Source organism: Rhamphochromis sp. 'chilingali', assembly GCF_963969265.1.
Source record: "Rhamphochromis sp. 'chilingali' genome assembly, chromosome: 7".
NCBI lineage: Eukaryota > Metazoa > Chordata > Actinopteri > Cichliformes > Cichlidae > Rhamphochromis > Rhamphochromis sp. 'chilingali'.
The window spans coordinates 20,474,714-20,491,531 of record NC_137934.1 but is presented as its reverse complement, the minus strand read 5'-3'; the positions used below and the strand labels follow the sequence as shown (position 1 = coordinate 20,491,531).

At 41.3% G+C, this 16,818-nt stretch overlaps 1 protein-coding gene across 3 annotated transcripts in view; it reads left to right on the top strand.

Moving 5' to 3' along the window:
• The window catches only part of plxnb2a.1 (plexin b2a, tandem duplicate 1), a 241,960-nt gene that overhangs the window by 180,714 nt on the left and 44,428 nt on the right, over nt 1-16,818 (top strand). For all 3 annotated transcript variants that reach the window (XM_080887371.1, XM_080887369.1, XM_080887370.1), the window contains 9 exons: nt 1,537-1,693; nt 3,097-3,205; nt 3,355-3,466; nt 4,534-4,635; nt 4,750-4,848; nt 10,195-10,282; nt 10,487-10,650; nt 14,155-14,303; nt 14,685-14,820. In XM_080887371.1, coding sequence (XP_080743497.1) covers nt 1,537-1,693; nt 3,097-3,205; nt 3,355-3,466; nt 4,534-4,635; nt 4,750-4,848; nt 10,195-10,282; nt 10,487-10,650; nt 14,155-14,303; nt 14,685-14,820 — 1,116 coding nt within the window. The remainder of the gene's footprint in view (nt 1-1,536; nt 1,694-3,096; nt 3,206-3,354; nt 3,467-4,533; nt 4,636-4,749; nt 4,849-10,194; nt 10,283-10,486; nt 10,651-14,154; nt 14,304-14,684; nt 14,821-16,818) is intronic.

Sequence of the window (16,818 nt, the reverse complement as noted above, 5' to 3'; positions counted from 1 at the left end):
AACAGGAAGACAATGAAGAGAAGCTAATATGGGAGAAATAGGCTCTCTCTTTTCCTGTTTGCAGTCCTGCTGCAGTGTTTTGGATACACTGAAGGCTTTAAGAACAACCTGATAATAAGGAATCACAAGCTTAGAATGTGTCTTGATGCATTCTCAATCATCCAGGTAAGGAAATCCCCAAAAAGTTGATTCTGTTCATCTGGACGTAGCGATTTCTGTGGGAAAAACATTTAGTCACTAATCCAAGAGACTTCATCAATGTCAGTCTCTCTCAGACCATATTAATGCTGGAGGTCATCCAGAATGAGTCCCTGTTATAAGTTTCTGAGGATTTCATGACCAAATATAGAAAAACCTGGATTTCAAAGTATGAAATTACAGTTCAAGGTCTTTAAGTCTTTGAGACACTATAAGAGAGAGGTGTGGCACTTAAAGAATCCTGAGTTGAACTCTTCCATGGAGTTGAGTATCCAGCCAAGTGTAATTAATGGCCCTGACCAGGTCCTGGTCGCAAGGGCAGCAGCGGTCTCCTCCACCACTTCATTTGTGGAGGCTATACTGAAATTTTAAAGCAAGCAAAGAGACTTCATCCCTCCAGAGTCTCCTTCCTGGCTCTGCCCTGGTTGGACTTCCTTTCCTTTGGATGAAGCTCATTTCAGCCTCTTGCATCCACCATCTTACTCTTTCAGTAGCTACCCGTAGCTCATAGCCTTAGGTGGGATTAGGAACGCAGATCCAGAAGTAATCAGCGACTGCAGACGCTGCCCTCCTGTGGGCTCACCACGCGCAGCAGGAGCTGTAGGGCTCTGGTGCTTTGCAGATCAGAGGGGCAGCCCCGGGTGGTCTCCGGGTTACCAAACTGTTGCTGTGTTGTGCATGTTTTTCTTAGTTGTTGAGCAGTAGTGCATCTCTGAACCGGATTATCTATACCATCATATTAATCTGTCTGCTCAATGTGTTCAATGTCGATTAGCCAAACTAACAAAAATAAATATTACGACTGGGTTTGTTTGTTTGTTGTTGTTTTTTTTTTTTAATAAAACAGGTGAATGTCCAGGTGTAATAAAAATATGACAACAATATTACAATGTCATGTATAACTTTATAAAAATGCATTGCCACCATTTCCTAGAGGAGAAACTTAAAAAGATATAAGACTTAGTGTTACTTCTGCAAGCGCTGCTGTTAATAATACAGTGAATTCATCAGGTCAGTCCTCTGCGTGATGATGCCTGAAACTGCCTCAAACCTTTGCACAGTGCATGCATACTGTGGCTCCTATCTTAATTACTCTGTCACACCCTGTCTTATTCTGTAATTCATACTCGTACACAGAAAGCACACTCCCTTTTCTCTGTCTACCAGTGGCTCACACCTCTCGTGTTTCTTTATCTCCCCGTAGCCAGTTGAGGTGTGAGGTGAAATATAATTACTTCTCTGCTTTCATTTTCCTTCTCGGGTTCATCTCTAACTCTCCTCTCTCTTTCTCCCTTATTGTGCCTCATAACTCCTTTAATTTGTGCACTCTGTCTCCAGGTGGACATCAGCATACCTGCTCTCCCCGCACTGAGGCCGTCTGATGACTTGCAGTGCGTTTTTGGCTCTTTCTTTACTGGAGCCGTGAAACATGGCGGGCAGGTTACTTGTTCGCTGCCCGACCCTGTGGAAATCCCAGCCACTCCTGACCAGCAGGGTATGTGAACAGATGAAGGATGCACAGATAGTTTGTTTTCAGTATATGGACTTTGGATTGGATTGGATTGGAGTGGACTGTCACTCAATTACACATCATAAAAACACATATAAGCATAAACTAGAATCCACAATCATGTTAATATCCTAAAAGAACCCGTTGAGAATGTGGAAAAGCTATGGTATTACCTTGGTTAGAAAGCGGCATGTGTAAAGTGAACAGACACACTGATATCTGCTAATTAGTGCTAAGTTTGAGTCATTGCATCATTTACTCAATCTATCCAAAGCTGGATCATGATCCAGGTCCACAAACATGGAACATGCTCTCCAACTCCTCCTGTTATTTAATTAGATTTGGGAATATTCATTCATATTTTGAGCTGGACTGTTATCTTTATTCTCCGGTTTGATGTATTTTTCTTATTGTTTTTCTTCTTTTTTTTATTTGGCTCGTCTTAAATCCTAATAGCACACTGTGTATCTCCTTTTCTATTACCTACTGTTTGTTTACATCTCATACTCATGCATTTTAATGACTTTTAACTGCCTTGTTGATGAAAGGTGCAGTGTAAATGTATTTGGCTTCCTCTCAGCGAGACTGGAGCTACCTCAACCTAACTATTTTAAAATCCTATTGTGTTTTTACTCAGGTGTACAATAAGTTCTGTCTGTTTTTATATTAAAAAGAGGGTATCAGCTGTGTGCTCCAGGAGCAAGAAAGTGAGCTGTGTTTTAAAAACCCTTTAAATATTAAATGTAGGTGTTGCAGTTTGCCCTTTTAAAAGACATTGCCTCCTCACATTGACCCTTATTTTGTGCCACGTATTAGTGGTAACCTGGTTAAGGTTATTAGGCCATTTATTAATGTAGTATAACAGAAATAAATGGAGAAATAATTAACAGGAAAAAAGTATATTAACAGTAAAGCCAATGTTTTTACATTTTGTATCAAAATACAACAAATTGGTGAATACAGTGCTAGTGTAATTTTTTTATTGCACACTCTTGAAATGTGAAGAATATAAAGATATAAATATTAGCATATGCTACTCTCACATGTGTATAATAAAATAACGTCTGATATATAAACTGATAAACACCTTGTTTCAGAGTTGATAGGCGCTGGAATTTTATTACTGTTGACCAAAGTTAGTCATATCCTGCCTCCTCCCGCCTTTAGCTTTGCAGTCTTGATGCTAAGCTAAGTTAGCCGGCTGTTAGTGGGTTGCATCATGGAAACTTACTTTGTTTGACTTTCGGTAAATTGCTCCTTTAACAGTTAATAGGAAAAACAACACCAACAAAACCTTGATTTTAATGTGTGTGTGTGTGTGTGTGTGTGTGTGTGTGTGTGTGTGTGTGTGTGTGTGTGTGTGTGTGTGTGTGTGTGTGTGTGTGTAGACTTTGTGTCAGTTCCCATGAGGATTGTGGTGAATTCAATCGAGGTGACGTCAGGAAAGTATGACTTCTACAACTGTGCTGCCACCGTCAGGAAGAACCAAAATACACCGTAAGATGGATAATGTAACCTCCCCTCCCTCATATATACGTGCGTGTATACCGAAAAAGTATACACGCATGTATATATGTGTGTATCACACGTCCGCTTTACATACTTAAAGCAGACGTGTGATGGCACGCACTTCTCGTTGTTTTCAGGTGTATAGCGTGTGTGACCAGTAAGTGGGGCTGTCAGTGGGACGCTCAGACTCACAGCTGCAGTGACGACGACCATAATGTGAATGGAGATTACATAATCAAACCCCAACAGGTAATAAAATAATAATCTGCAGCTTTTGCCTTTTAGAACTGCTTTAATTCTTCAAGCACAGATTCATCAAGGAGCTAGAAACACTCCTCAGAGAGAGTTTGAGGTGATCTGAGTTTTGTGACATGGTACATAGAAGCAGCCTTTAGTAGATGGCGTGCACATGTCCGTCCATCTGAAGGGACAGACAGGGTAGGTTGTGGTGTTTAGATGATGCTTAGTTGGTAATAAAGGGGCCCAAAGTGTACCAAGCAAATACTATCACACCACCTGCAGCCTGAACAGTTAATAGAAGCCAGGATGGAGCAGCTCGTGTTACCCTGCTGTCTGAATTGAGATCGATAAGACCAGGCAACGTTTTCCCAGACTTCTGTTGTACAATTTTGGTGAGCATGTGCAAACTGTAGCCTCAGTTTCTTGTTCTTAGCTAACAGATTGGAAAGCAGTGTGGTCTTCTGCAGCTGCAGGCCATCATCTTCATGGTTCAATGTGTTGTGCATTCAGAGATGCTCTTCTGCATACCTTGGTTGTAACAAGTGGTCAGTTGAGCACTTTTGCCTTTCCTATCAGCACGAGGCAGTCTGGCCATTCTCCTCAACATGGACTTTTCCTCCTCTTTTCCTCTTAAAGAGTTGAGGAAAAGCCGCTCACTGGATAATTTCTCTTTTTTGGATCATTCTCTGTAAACTCCAGAGGTGGTTGTGTGGGAAAATCCCAGCAGGTGTACTCAGTTTTACCACTATAATTAGCTGATAGGGTATTTGCTCTAACTTGCATATGAAGTCTACCTAGTAATGGGGACGAAAGAGTATGGAGTGGCCGAAGCTCATCATTAACATCAAATATTAACAAGGAAATTGAATGTTTCTCTGTTTATATTGATGAGTTGTTAAGTGTCTGAAGTGTTTCATAGTGAGCTATGATGATTTGATTCGAGGATGGATAATTCACAGCATTGCCTGAAGTGTTTTGTTTCCCCATGAGTACTTACATTGTATTTGAAGGTGTGAACTGTGCTGTTAGCTGTTGAGCTTAATATTTCTGCTCCTGCTTCTCTTTCTGTGATGTAGTCCAACAATTGTCCTCAGTTTGAGTCTCCGGAGCCGGCGTTGATCCCTGTGGGCTACCAGATCCCCATCAGCTTCCAGGGAAGAAACCTGGACAGCTACATGGTGAGATCAGTCAGAGCTGCTGACTTACTGCTTCATAAACATCCAAATATTGTCGTCAACATCATCTGTGTGATCATTTCTCTCAGTTGTGTGTGTGTGTGTGTGTCTCTCCAGGACCGGACATTTTTGATCGGGACTGAGCTGATGAAGCACAGCGAGCAGGAGGTGGCAAAGGAGGAGGAGACATCAAAGTTCAGATTCAGAGGATATAAGGTCAGTATAACGAGGAGGAAGAGGGGACAACCTTGTTAAAATTTGTGATAAAGATTAAATACTTTGAGCTCAAAAAAGACAAATATTCTGGTTTCAGTGCAGATTTTCATACTTAAAGCAGACCTGTTAACTCATGTTCATGTTAAACAAGACCAAGGTTTTCAGTTCAGTTCAATTCAGTTTTATTTAAATAGTGCCATATTACAGCACTCATCTCCTCTGAGTGCTTTGTATTGTAAGATGAAGACCCTTAGCATATCTTAGCACATATAATAATAATAATGAGAAATCCCCAACAACCGGACGACCCCCTGAGCGCAAGCACTTGGTGATAGTGGGAAGGAGAAACTCCCTTTTAACAGGAGGATGCCTCCAGTAGAACCAAGCTCAGGGAATGGCAGTCATCGTGACAGGTTGGGGGTCATAATGAGGTCAGTGTATGTGCAAGTAATCTCTGTGATCCAATCACAGACTTCAGACCGCTCCATCCAATGTGGTCATCTCAGACACACAGCTGTGAATGTAAGCACACAAAGTCATCTAATTAGAGTAAATGTGACGTTATAGTTTGTCAGAGTTTTCATCAGGGTTTCTTAATCACTGAAACTACCAGTTGGAGGCAAATTGAAGGTTTGTGACATGTCACCTCTTATCCCGAAGACTTCTTCAGTTCTAAAAGGTTACCAGATGTTGAACCCCTAGTCAGGCTGTCACCTCAGAGGAGGTCCTGAGACTCATTGACCCACCCTGTCCTCATTTGAGTCTGAGCATCTGAATCTCAAGGGGTGTCAAGGTGGCTGATAGTTGGTGTAATAGGCCATTACGGTTCTCTGATGGTCGGTCCACGTCGACGTAGATGGCCTCTTTTACTCATGAAGACTGCTCTTGGGTGGAAAGTGAAACATCTGAAAGAAGACTTGGATGAACATGCACAGACACTGATCTGTGCTTAAGCCGTAATACGAGCTGGTTTGATTCTCTGAACACTAAGGACAGGTGCCTCAGGGCTTCCTTTATTTACCTCCTTTAGCACAGGATACACTGAAGGATCCTCCCTGAAAGAAAAGGAGAAGATGGCATCCCACGATTCAAAGGAACGCTCCATCAGGAGGTCAGCATGACTGAACAGAGATCATCACTGCTAACATGCAGATATGCTAAGATTAGTTAATCATACAGCAGTGCTACTTTTGGAGTGGAGTGAATGTTGCAGTGTAACTCGGGTTGCACTGACGCTGTCCTCGTTTTGGCGTGCTGTATTTCCATCTTTCAGGATTATCTTTAATTAAATTTGACTTCAGAGATGCGGAAAGCTTTAATAAAGGAAGAGTTAAAGTGGATCAAGAGAACATGTTGAGCGGAGAGCAGGGTGAACAGCATTTCTTAATGCAGCCATGTCATTTCACCCTCGTGACTGCAAAGCTCTGTTCTGTTTTTAACCTTAGTTGACATAGTGATATTTTCCACCCGCTTGTCTGTATTTATAACATTTACAGCACAAAACATTACGGCAGCAACACTCAGCATCATTTCCTGAAGAAATGTGACTAGAAAAAGACAGAAGGTCGGCAACAAGGTGCATTTTTTAGAAATATGAATCACATAAATTCACACAGGTAGAGTCCCTGAATAAAAATGTAGAACTGGAAATAATCCTGGGTGCAGACATTTGACAGGACCTCTGTCAGGCTGTGCTGGATTCTTCAGATCTGCTAGTTTTTTAGGCCTGCCACTGTCCTCCACTTGTCCACTCTCCTCAGAAATTTTCGCCTAATAGTTTAGACAGGCTGCATGAGTTGGGTAAATTTTTAATGCTTGAGTGATTGACAGGTCACTGCAAAGAGGCTTAACAAACCAAAATATTCCTCTGAAAATGGTCAAGTACAAGGACCGGATTAATAATGAGTAAAAAAGCAGCCAATGTCTAAATGACCCTTAGAAAGCATTGGGAACTATTGGACCACTTCAGAACATTCCAAGAAAGGTCTGACTTCTTACAAATCGAAGGGCGTAGGTTAAGACTTTTGCACAGTGCTGTAAATAATCCAAATACTTAGTAAAGTCTCTACTATGAAACCACTGAAAGCCTTTAAAAAGGGCACAGGAATAAAAGCTAAAACGGAGTGTTGAACAGGAAAGAATCAGCTGACAAGATAAAAACAGAACGCAGTCTCTGAATGTGAACAGTAATGCTGCTTTTTCTGTGTCTTTACTAACGTACACAAATTAAAACCCACTTAAAAAAAAAAACCCCACTCTGATTCTTGTGCTGCGTCCATTAGCAGCCTCCAGAAAGAATGAAATCTCTCTCCGCTTCTCGGCTTTCTGTTTATGTTTTCAAGCTCGCCGTCGCTGCCGAAAGCTATAGAAAAATCAGGGAGTGCATCATTAATGATAATTAGACAATTAGTGCATCGTTAGCAGTTAATTTGTGAGTAAATGAACATGATTGGGAGTCAGAAAGTGTTTCGAGCGCAGCTCTAAGTTCATTGCTTCTGAAATCTTGTGCTTGTGTTTAGTTTTATGTGTTTCGTCAGCTGTTTTCAGTTTTGTTGAGCACACACTGATTGTGCTGTCAAACGGATGTGTGCAATGGCGCCCCCTTATGGACTATAGAGATGGATAATTATTTTCCCTGATTCACTGAACCGCAGGTGTGTGCGTGTGTGTTTGTTTCAGTGACGTTTTGCTCGCATCCCTCTCGTACACCCCCCAGTTTTTCCTCTTTTCTGCCTCCATTGATCCTTGCCTCACGCTGAGTCCAAGTCTGCCAATATGCAGTTAAAGAGTGTGTGTGTCTGTGTGGGGGTGTGCTTTCATGTTTGTGTGTGTCACTGCAGGTTTTCCTCTCATTATCTCTGGTATTTGTCTCTACATGATACTTTTTTTTTTCCTCTTCTTTTAGTTTTTTCCCCACTTTTTTTTTTCACATATCCTGAAGAAAACTTGTCTTGATTTATGGCTACAGTGGTGTGTGTGTGTGTGTGTGTGTGTGTGTGTGTGTGTGTGTGTGTGTGTGTGTGTGTGTCGGGCTCCAGTCACTCATGCTGTAGTCTTTCATTTAATCTCTGTTCCCTGAGTTTAACATGTAGGCAGCACCGTCTTCCTGGTGTTATAAGTAACCTGATCAAACCGCATTGAGGACAAACTCTGGGAACAATTGCCTGATAGTTTGTCATTTAAGGACTTGTAGGCGTCACGTAAATATAAAACTTCGCCGCCTTCTGTAAAGCAGTACTAAAGTGTTCTGCATGGTAGAGGAAGTGGAAGCTCCAGGAGATGATGCAATGGACATAACATTGGATAACAGTGTCACACTGCTTTTTGCATAATGTCAGTGGGGAATTTTGATAAGTGGTGAAGAAAGCACTTACTGTGCAATACAAAAGTGTTCCTTTGTACGTGAGTTTTTCATTTTAAATGTCAGCAAAATGTCTTTAAAATGTCTCTTAAATCAGACGCTTGTCTGTTAGTGCTGTGCTGTATTTCCTATGTTATTAAAGCAGATGTGGAATCAGACTATATCAGAGATGGATGTAGCTGCCAGGCCTGAAAAATGAAACAACTGGACCAGTATCTTGAGCCTGCATTCTTTCTAACAGCCAGCAGGAGGCGACTGCTCTGCTCTTTGGTTGTACGGCAGTGTGAGAGAAAAGAACTGAATATCTTGGACCCCAATAAACATCATGTGTCATTGTGTTTATTTCATAAATTATTATCCATATATTTTGAATAAAACAGGAAAGTGCTGTGCAGAAGTCTTAGGCACCCGTCATTTCTTTATATTGTTATTTCAAGGAGCCAGTTTTTCTTGATTCTTGAAGTTGTCTCGAGCATTAGTTTTCCAGGCCTTTTGAAGGGTGCTGGCTGCTTTTTCACTCATTTTTAGTCCAGTAATTGTACCTGCTGCTAGTAACAATCATTTCTTCCTATTTCTTTGGTTGAATTTATGAAAAATGCCAAAGATAACAGTTTATTAGATACATATTTATATTTCTGCACCAACTTCCCAAAGAACTGGTGAAGCAGAAGCTTTCTACATCAGATGAATCGTATCTGAAAGACATGTTCTTTAGAAACTGGTGAGAAAAAATCACGCAGTCCTGACAGGGCCTGAGAGAAACATCTGGACCTTCAGATGATCCATATGTTGTTCATTGAAGCCTCATCAGAATGGTCTCAGTGGAAGAGCGGTTGTAGATGTGAAACAAGGAGAAAAGGCTGAGGTATGCCAGATCACACAAAAAATAATCAACAGAAATTTTATATTTTTTGTTAGAGGGTCAGGAGAGAGGTACAACAGTGAGCTTCTTCAGTAAAACACAGTGGAGGCTCTGTTGTGGTTTGGGGCTTTATTTTAGCCAGTGGTGTTGGGGATCTTGTCAAAATTGATGGTGTTATGAACACAGAAAAGCACCATCAGATTTTAATCCACCATCTGGAAAACATCTGAGTGGTAACAGCTTCGTTTTGCAACATACCGATGATCCCAAACACACTGCTGATGCAGAGAAAGCTTACCTGGGCAGCTAACACACAGTGGAACACTATGAGTCATGGCTTGGCCTCAATATTATTGAAGCTGTGTGTGTGTCTGTCTGTCTGTCTGTCTGTCTGTCTGTCTGTCTGTCTGTCTGTCTGTCTGTGTGTGTTTGTGTGTGCGCGCGCGCAGAAACAACCAAAGAAGAGCTTTGAATGTCCTTCAGGAAGCCTGTTGAACTATTCCTGAAGACTATTTAAAAACAAATTGCAGAAAGCCGCCTGACAGAGTTCAGACTGTGCTGCAGAATAAAAGTGGTCACACCAAATATTGACTATTAAACTTGTTAGAATTGTGTAAACTCTGTTTTATTTGCATGTTTCAATAAATCGCTCCACCCGTGTCCCATTTTTCTAGCAACATGTAAAGAAATGAAGGGAGGCTCAGGACTTCTGCACAGCACTGTACTGTATATTTTAGGGTTTGGCTAGCTTGTAATTGACAAGCTGCGAATGTATGAGCCAGGTTCAAAATCAAAGAGGGTAACAACCAAATTGGCTTTGAAACTCTCCACAAACCAAATGTAGAACGTCGCCGTGGTATCCAAGTCCATCCTTTATATACTCAGTCCATGAGGTAGTTGTATTAGGTTAAAGCTGCAGTGTATGTCCTTCCAAGACACAACCACCACAACACCACTGGGACTTTAGATTCTCTTAATATAAGTCATTAATTTTTTTTTAGTTAAAACTATGATTACGGTTTGGATAAGATGGGCAGTGGTTTTGGTCTCCAGAAACATATTTTTTAGTTAATGAAATGTCCTCTGAAGTGATGGAAACATGGCCGTGTGTCTGTGTGTGCAGTTTGAATACGACGAGCAGCAGGAGGTGAACGTATCCTTCCACATCAAGGACAGAGACACTGAGAGGAAGATTGACAGCACCCTGACAGGTTGGTATTTCACCAACACAGACACTTCACAATCGCACATAAATCAGGATAAAGTGTGAAAGTGCAGTTATCACGCTGTTTTTAGTGTCACCTTCGCTCATTTCAAATTCACTTCCAGCTGCATTATGATAATTAGCCTCACCCTCTCTTCTCAATCTTCTTCTTCATCTTCCTCTCCTCTTCTTGCCGCTGTCTCCCCAACAGTCGTACTGTATAGCTGCTCAGTGGGAAGAGAGGACTGCAGCCTGTGTAAACATGCCGACTCCAAGTACCAGTGTGTTTGGTGCGCCGCCTCACACAGCTGCGTTTACCGGGAACTCTGCCGTTCACCGCAGCCAGCGCAGTGCCCCAACCCAGAAATCACTGATGTGAGTCATAAAAACACAGAGCCATGACCTCTGACATGTCGGTAGGAAACACTGTTGGAACTTCTTTATGGACAGGATTGGTTCTATGTTTGGGAGCCTGACGGGTTTGAATGAGTGAAATGTATGTGCGGTAACTTTTACCCTCTGTAAGACTATGGCAGTGAGATTCATCTATCCTTCCATCCATTTACTTTTGTTTATCCTATTTGGAAGCAGGTTGCAGCAGGATAAACAGGATCATTTACTTCAGATGTTTTCACCTCACCCAGCTTCTTTTTATGTGAAAAGCCTGCAACCATACTCTGAGGCTCCTCCAGATATCTGAGCGCTCTAAAAGTCCAGACACCCAACAGATGAAGCTAGTTTCTGCCATTGGTATCCGCAATTTCCCTCTTCTGGTCCACTTCTCGCTAAACTCCTTTGCTTTGGGCACCAGCTCTCCCCCAACTCAGCAATCGTGTCGTCCACACAAAAATCTGAAACATGATTCTCAAACAGATCTTCCTCACATTGACGTCCTGTTCATATGTAAAAAAAAAGGAAAACCCAACTCATCATCATTCAGCAAAATCACAGGTAAAAAGTTCTAATAAGAGAGCTTTATCATGTTCAGATATCCCAGTTTTGGGTGAGAATTCCTGGGACTAAGTAAAAGATCTGCACCAAGAATGTCTTATTCTTCAGTTTCACACAAATATAACAACCACAAAGACTTGAACAAAAACTGCAGCATGTTCCATTTATAATCTGCACTGAACCAGAGAGTGACCTCACAGCATTTCAGAGATTAAACCGCAGAGCTGTGATGTGGCTGTGTCATTTAACAGAAGCAGAAATCCAGGAGAAGATCTGTGAGTAGCACCTTTAATAGAGCCAGTATTGCATTTTCCCTTCTCATCGTAACAGAAGACGAGAAAACCTACTGACATAAATCACACCGTCGTTCATGTGAAGTTGTCCTTTGTAGAAAAGAGTGCAGTGGGAAAACTGCAACCAGCTCTGAAATGTGCTGCGGCTGCAGAAAAAAAAAACATACATAGAAAGCAATCATATGGATGACAGAGGACAAGAATGATTTTACATGGATCTGTTTGATTTTTGTCACTTTGCACAACCTGATTTGCTCACCAACATATTTTTGTAAGTGCTCTTACTTGGTTAGCATCCAAGTTTTTGGTGCAAAGCCTAAAAGTTTCTCACTTTTAACCTGATGGCCATCATCTTTAAAGAAACAGAGTGTGACGTTATCAGCTAACCCTGGCTCGCCTAGTTAGCAAGCTGGATCCACAGACTATATTTGTGCAACACAAAGAAGCAAACACCTGCTAATTAGTATTAAATAAGACACTAAAGCTGGAAGTAAAGATTAATTAATTGGCAGCATTTAACTTCACTCCACGATCATTATGTCGACTCCAATCACTTGAATTAATTGAGGTCATTCAAGTTAGCCACACTATTAATAATACACATTTTTATCTTTACTGCAGTTTAAATGGGTGAGATGCATTACAGTCACACTAAAGCAGCACAACCAGAATTATGAAGTTGCCACCTCGTTGCCTTTGAAATAGTTACTTCAAAGATGGGGATCGAATCTGCGGCCACTCAGATTCAGCTCAAAGCAGCTTTGCCACATCAAGATGGCGATAAAACAGCAATCAGACAGTCGGTCTGCTCTCAGTTTGCCGTTGAATGGGGCCAATCTGGCAATCACATGCAGTCTGTTTGGGTTAATACATCCATTAACTGTGATAAATTGGCCAAAACTTCAAATCTGTTTGCAGCTACATACATAGAAATTCTGCTACTACTTACATTAAGTACCAGTTTAACTGGAAAATAGGCGTTTGGTAGGATTGCTTTTACTTAGGAGGAATAACCAATACCTAGTTGGCATCCAGCTGAGTCGACTCCCTTTTTGCAAAGGGTTGATTGCCAGCACATTGCAACCAATCTGCGTGGTTTAGAAATTAGACAGCAATTCTTTGCAACCTTTCACCAATCTGTCTGAGATGGCAGTCGATCATCTTCCTAAACCACAGGTGTCTAACCTGAAGCCTCAAGGGCCGGTGTCCTGCAGGTTTTAGATATCAACCTGGGTCAACACCCCTGAATCAAATGATTAGTTCATTGCCAGGCCTCTGGAGAACTTCAAGACACGTTGAAGAGGTAATTTAGTCATTTAAATGAGCAGTGTTGGATCAAGGACACATCTAAAACCTGCAGGACAACGACCCTTTAGGCCTGGACTTGGACACCCCCGTCCTAATTTATTAAACTGAATTTTGTTTGGTTTTTTTGTTCATTTTGTTCAGTATCAAACACATTTTGTTCTTCAGGATTTTTTTCTTTTAGTTGTACATCAAATTAAACAAAGCAAAGAATCCACGAACCCTCACCTACATCTGTGTGGACGGTCTTAGAAATCCACATCTTTCCACAAATTCATCTCTTCTCTTTTTGTCACTGAGCTAATTTTTTTTCCTTCCCATATTGTATTCGCTGTTTCTCTCCTCCTTGGCTGAACTGCTTCAGTATGTTTCCTATTTTCTCTGGAACATCAGTCATTTGTTTCAGGCCCCGTCTTGATTTCCTCTGGGCTGCGGCTGATTATGCCAGAAGAAGTTAGTTATTTCCACAGCAGACTTTGCTGAGGATGACAGGGAGGTGAATATATACAAGATGAATTTGATCTTATACGTCGTGCAGTCACGTCAAATTGAAGATGAGATGGCCCAAATTGAAGCAGATATGCCGAGCCTTTGCTTCAGAAGATGTGTTTTCACAGGCTGTACTTCAACATCTTTATGAATATTTATACATTAATGTCATAACATTGGAAGCAGAAATATTTACAATTTGTTTTTTTATCTTTCTTTAGATTTTTTCCCATTTTCAGATTTTTCCCTTTAATTCATAAAGTCGTAGTACAGAGAGAAAACCCCCAAAAAGCACAGAATTATAAAAATATTTTCTTTATAAAATCTGAAATATTTGAAAAAAATATTGTTTTTAAATATTACAAAGTGCAATTAATGGAATATTTGTTTTAGAAAATGGACGTATTCATTGGTCGGTAGGTCACTTATCATTAAAATAAAAGCAGCACGGTGCTGTTTTCACCTTTACACTGTGCTACACTCTAATTAGCATTCAGCTTCACCTGAAGCATCCCTGAAGCCTTCATTTGTTGGACACTTTGGCCAAGCAGAAACTGGTGAGCTGTGAGTGGCGCATGCAGGCGTCCCATCATTCTGTGATTTGGGGAATGCTTTACATCTTCATTATCACTCGGTAGCGTTTGCTTAATTGTAGGAAGCCAAAATTGTTAATATTTGATTGTTGTACAGTATTCTGTAAGGACCTTTCAAACCTGTTTCTACCCACAGCTTGTGTGACTGATTGACAGAAAAAGTAACTTTGGTATTATTGCAGGTTTTGGAATTTCAGCTCTCCTGCTATGATCTGTGATATCAAACAGTCTTTTCTTTCCTTCTCCAGATCAGCCCTCGGTACGGCCCTCTGAATGGCCGGATCTCAGTGACCATCAAAGGCTCCAACATGGGAATAAAGAAGGATGACATCAAAAAGATCACAGTGGCTGGAGTGGACTGCATTCACCAGGAGGACAGATACTCTGTCTCAACCAGGTACTCTAACAGGAGCGACGGCCTCGTTAACATGCAGATAGAAGCACACCTGTTGCTTTTACACATTAAGCTGAAGCTCTTTCACATGCACCTGTAGCAGTGTGCTGACATGAATTATTAGCTAAAGATAAAAATCTATAAAAGCTTAGTGTTTCTGCACGTCATTTTGTTTTTTTTGGTTGATTGTACCAGGCACTGCCCCGCAGGTGAAGGCTTTGATCTATTAGCCTGACCCAAAACTTGATTGCTTACATACTTGCAAGTAATCTCCATATGTAATGTACAATTAAGGGGTTGATTCAAGAGGGGGCACTGAGTTATTTGAATTCTGGGCCTCCATCTGTTTTCTGAACCGCGGCCTCTGTTGTTTTCTGTCGGCAGCGTGGTGTGTGAGATTGGCCCGGCGAAGCGAAACCCACCGCAGGACCTCCCGTTTGAAAGGACCAACAGCGGACCAGTGGAGATAACAGTTGAAGGAGAACGATCGGGGACATCTCAGGTCTATTTTACCTACAGGGTACGTCAAGACCTTCCTCTAACACACGGTCAGGAAACGCATGAAAGTAGCAGGTGCTCATCAGCACTTTCAAAATAAGAGTGTGGGGTTTGTCTACTAGTAAGGTAATTATGGGTAATCGTGGGTATGGATAAAAAGAAATAAGTCAGTAGATAGACGCCTGACCTTGCTTGTGTTATTCACACGCCAGCAGACTAAAGCGAAAGATGTTTCTGTAGCTTGTTTCAGGCTTTTTGATTCAACTTATAATTTAAGACAGTGACGATTAACGAAGATCAGTAATAAACTGATAAATCCCCCTGAAAACACCAGAGGCTCCTTTACATACAGCTCAGGCTTCATAGCATAATGAGCATCAGACCCCACATATGTTAACAGCTAACATGTGTCTTATCTGTACACTAGTTTGCTATTAGAAATGCTGTAGAAATGTCTCCTGATCTTCTGTCTTAAAGCATCTTAGTTCAACTTCAGGAAGCTTTAAAAAAACTGTTCAGTCTGGTGTAGTTAAACCTGCAGACACTGCATGCAAACCTTCTCAAAGTCTCTGAGGCAACACCGAACATTGTTTGACACAAGTGCTTCAAACCCCGGAGATCAAATCCCAGAAACATTAAAAGGTTTCTAACAAAGTAAAAGCATGCGGCTCTTCTCTGGTGCGATGCAAGGAAACGGTCTCCCTAAAGAAGCGACAGTGCGTGAAAATACTCCTCGCATACAAATTCACCACCGCCGCACCAAAGTCCATTCAGTTTCCAGTCATCCCCCCCACCCTCGCATAGCACAAGAGGAGAAACAAACATGATCAAAATAAATGTGCTTCACCTGCTGTTCTGTTTTGTTTCTTGAACTCGGCTCAGTTGCTTAATTTGAATATCGCTGTTCACATTCATATTTCTTGTTTGTTTCTATTGAACTGACAAAAAGCTAATTAAAGCAAACTGCTGAGACCAAAATGACTAATTTAGTTCATCAGCAGTGCGTCACTGCCTTTAAATGCTGCGACTCAGCTCAGGGTTGAAACTTCAGATTACTACATTGCTGATTTGTCTCAGTGTCTACGCAGAAATATGAAACTAATAAACATGCTGACCACGATGTTGGGCTTTTCATGAACAAGAACACATCGTGTTTCAAAAATATTCAAAATCCAAATGTTTTCACTCCTTTTAGCTTCTCAAATGTGATGAATTTTGGCGTGTTAGAGGTGAAATTGGATAACATTATGATTACAAGGAGCATTTTGAGTATTTTACAGACATTTTTTGAACAGGTAGGTCGATTAATGAAAAGTCACAAATCACAAAAAACACACATGTGCAGTTGCCCTCAGAAAAAAACACAAAAACTGCAGCAATACGTGTTGCTGAATCATGAAAACAAAGAATACTTCCACAGCTTTAAACTGTCGCTGTATTTATATACCTGCACTCTAGGGTAGCTTTGCATGATTCACAGTTCAGAATAATCCGGATTTATAGTTTAGTCGGCACTGGTGCTGCCTCTCAGTCAATCCTGCATGGGTCAAGCTGTTTTAACTTTCTTTGCTGCTCATGAACAGAAAGTCCAAACTACAGGCAGAGCTTTCATAATGCCCACAAGATATCCACTGGCCAATGATTCACCAAGATGAAGAGAAAGAAAACATACTTTATACAGTACTTAATAATAATAATAATAATAATGGATTGGATTTATATAGCGCTTTTCAAGGCACCCAAAGCGCTTTACAACGCCACTATTCATTCACTCTCACATTCATACACTGGTGGAGGCAGCTACAGTTGTAGCCACAGCTGCCCTGGGGCAGACTGACAGAAGCGAGGCTGCCATATCGCGCCATCGGCCCCTCTGGCCAACACCAGTAGGCAAGTAGGGTAAAGTGTCTTGCCCAGGGACACAACGACCAGGACAGAGAGCCCAGGGATCGAACCGGCGACCTTCCGGTTACAGATGCGATTCCCAACCCCCTGAGCCACTATCTACTCACCTTTTAAA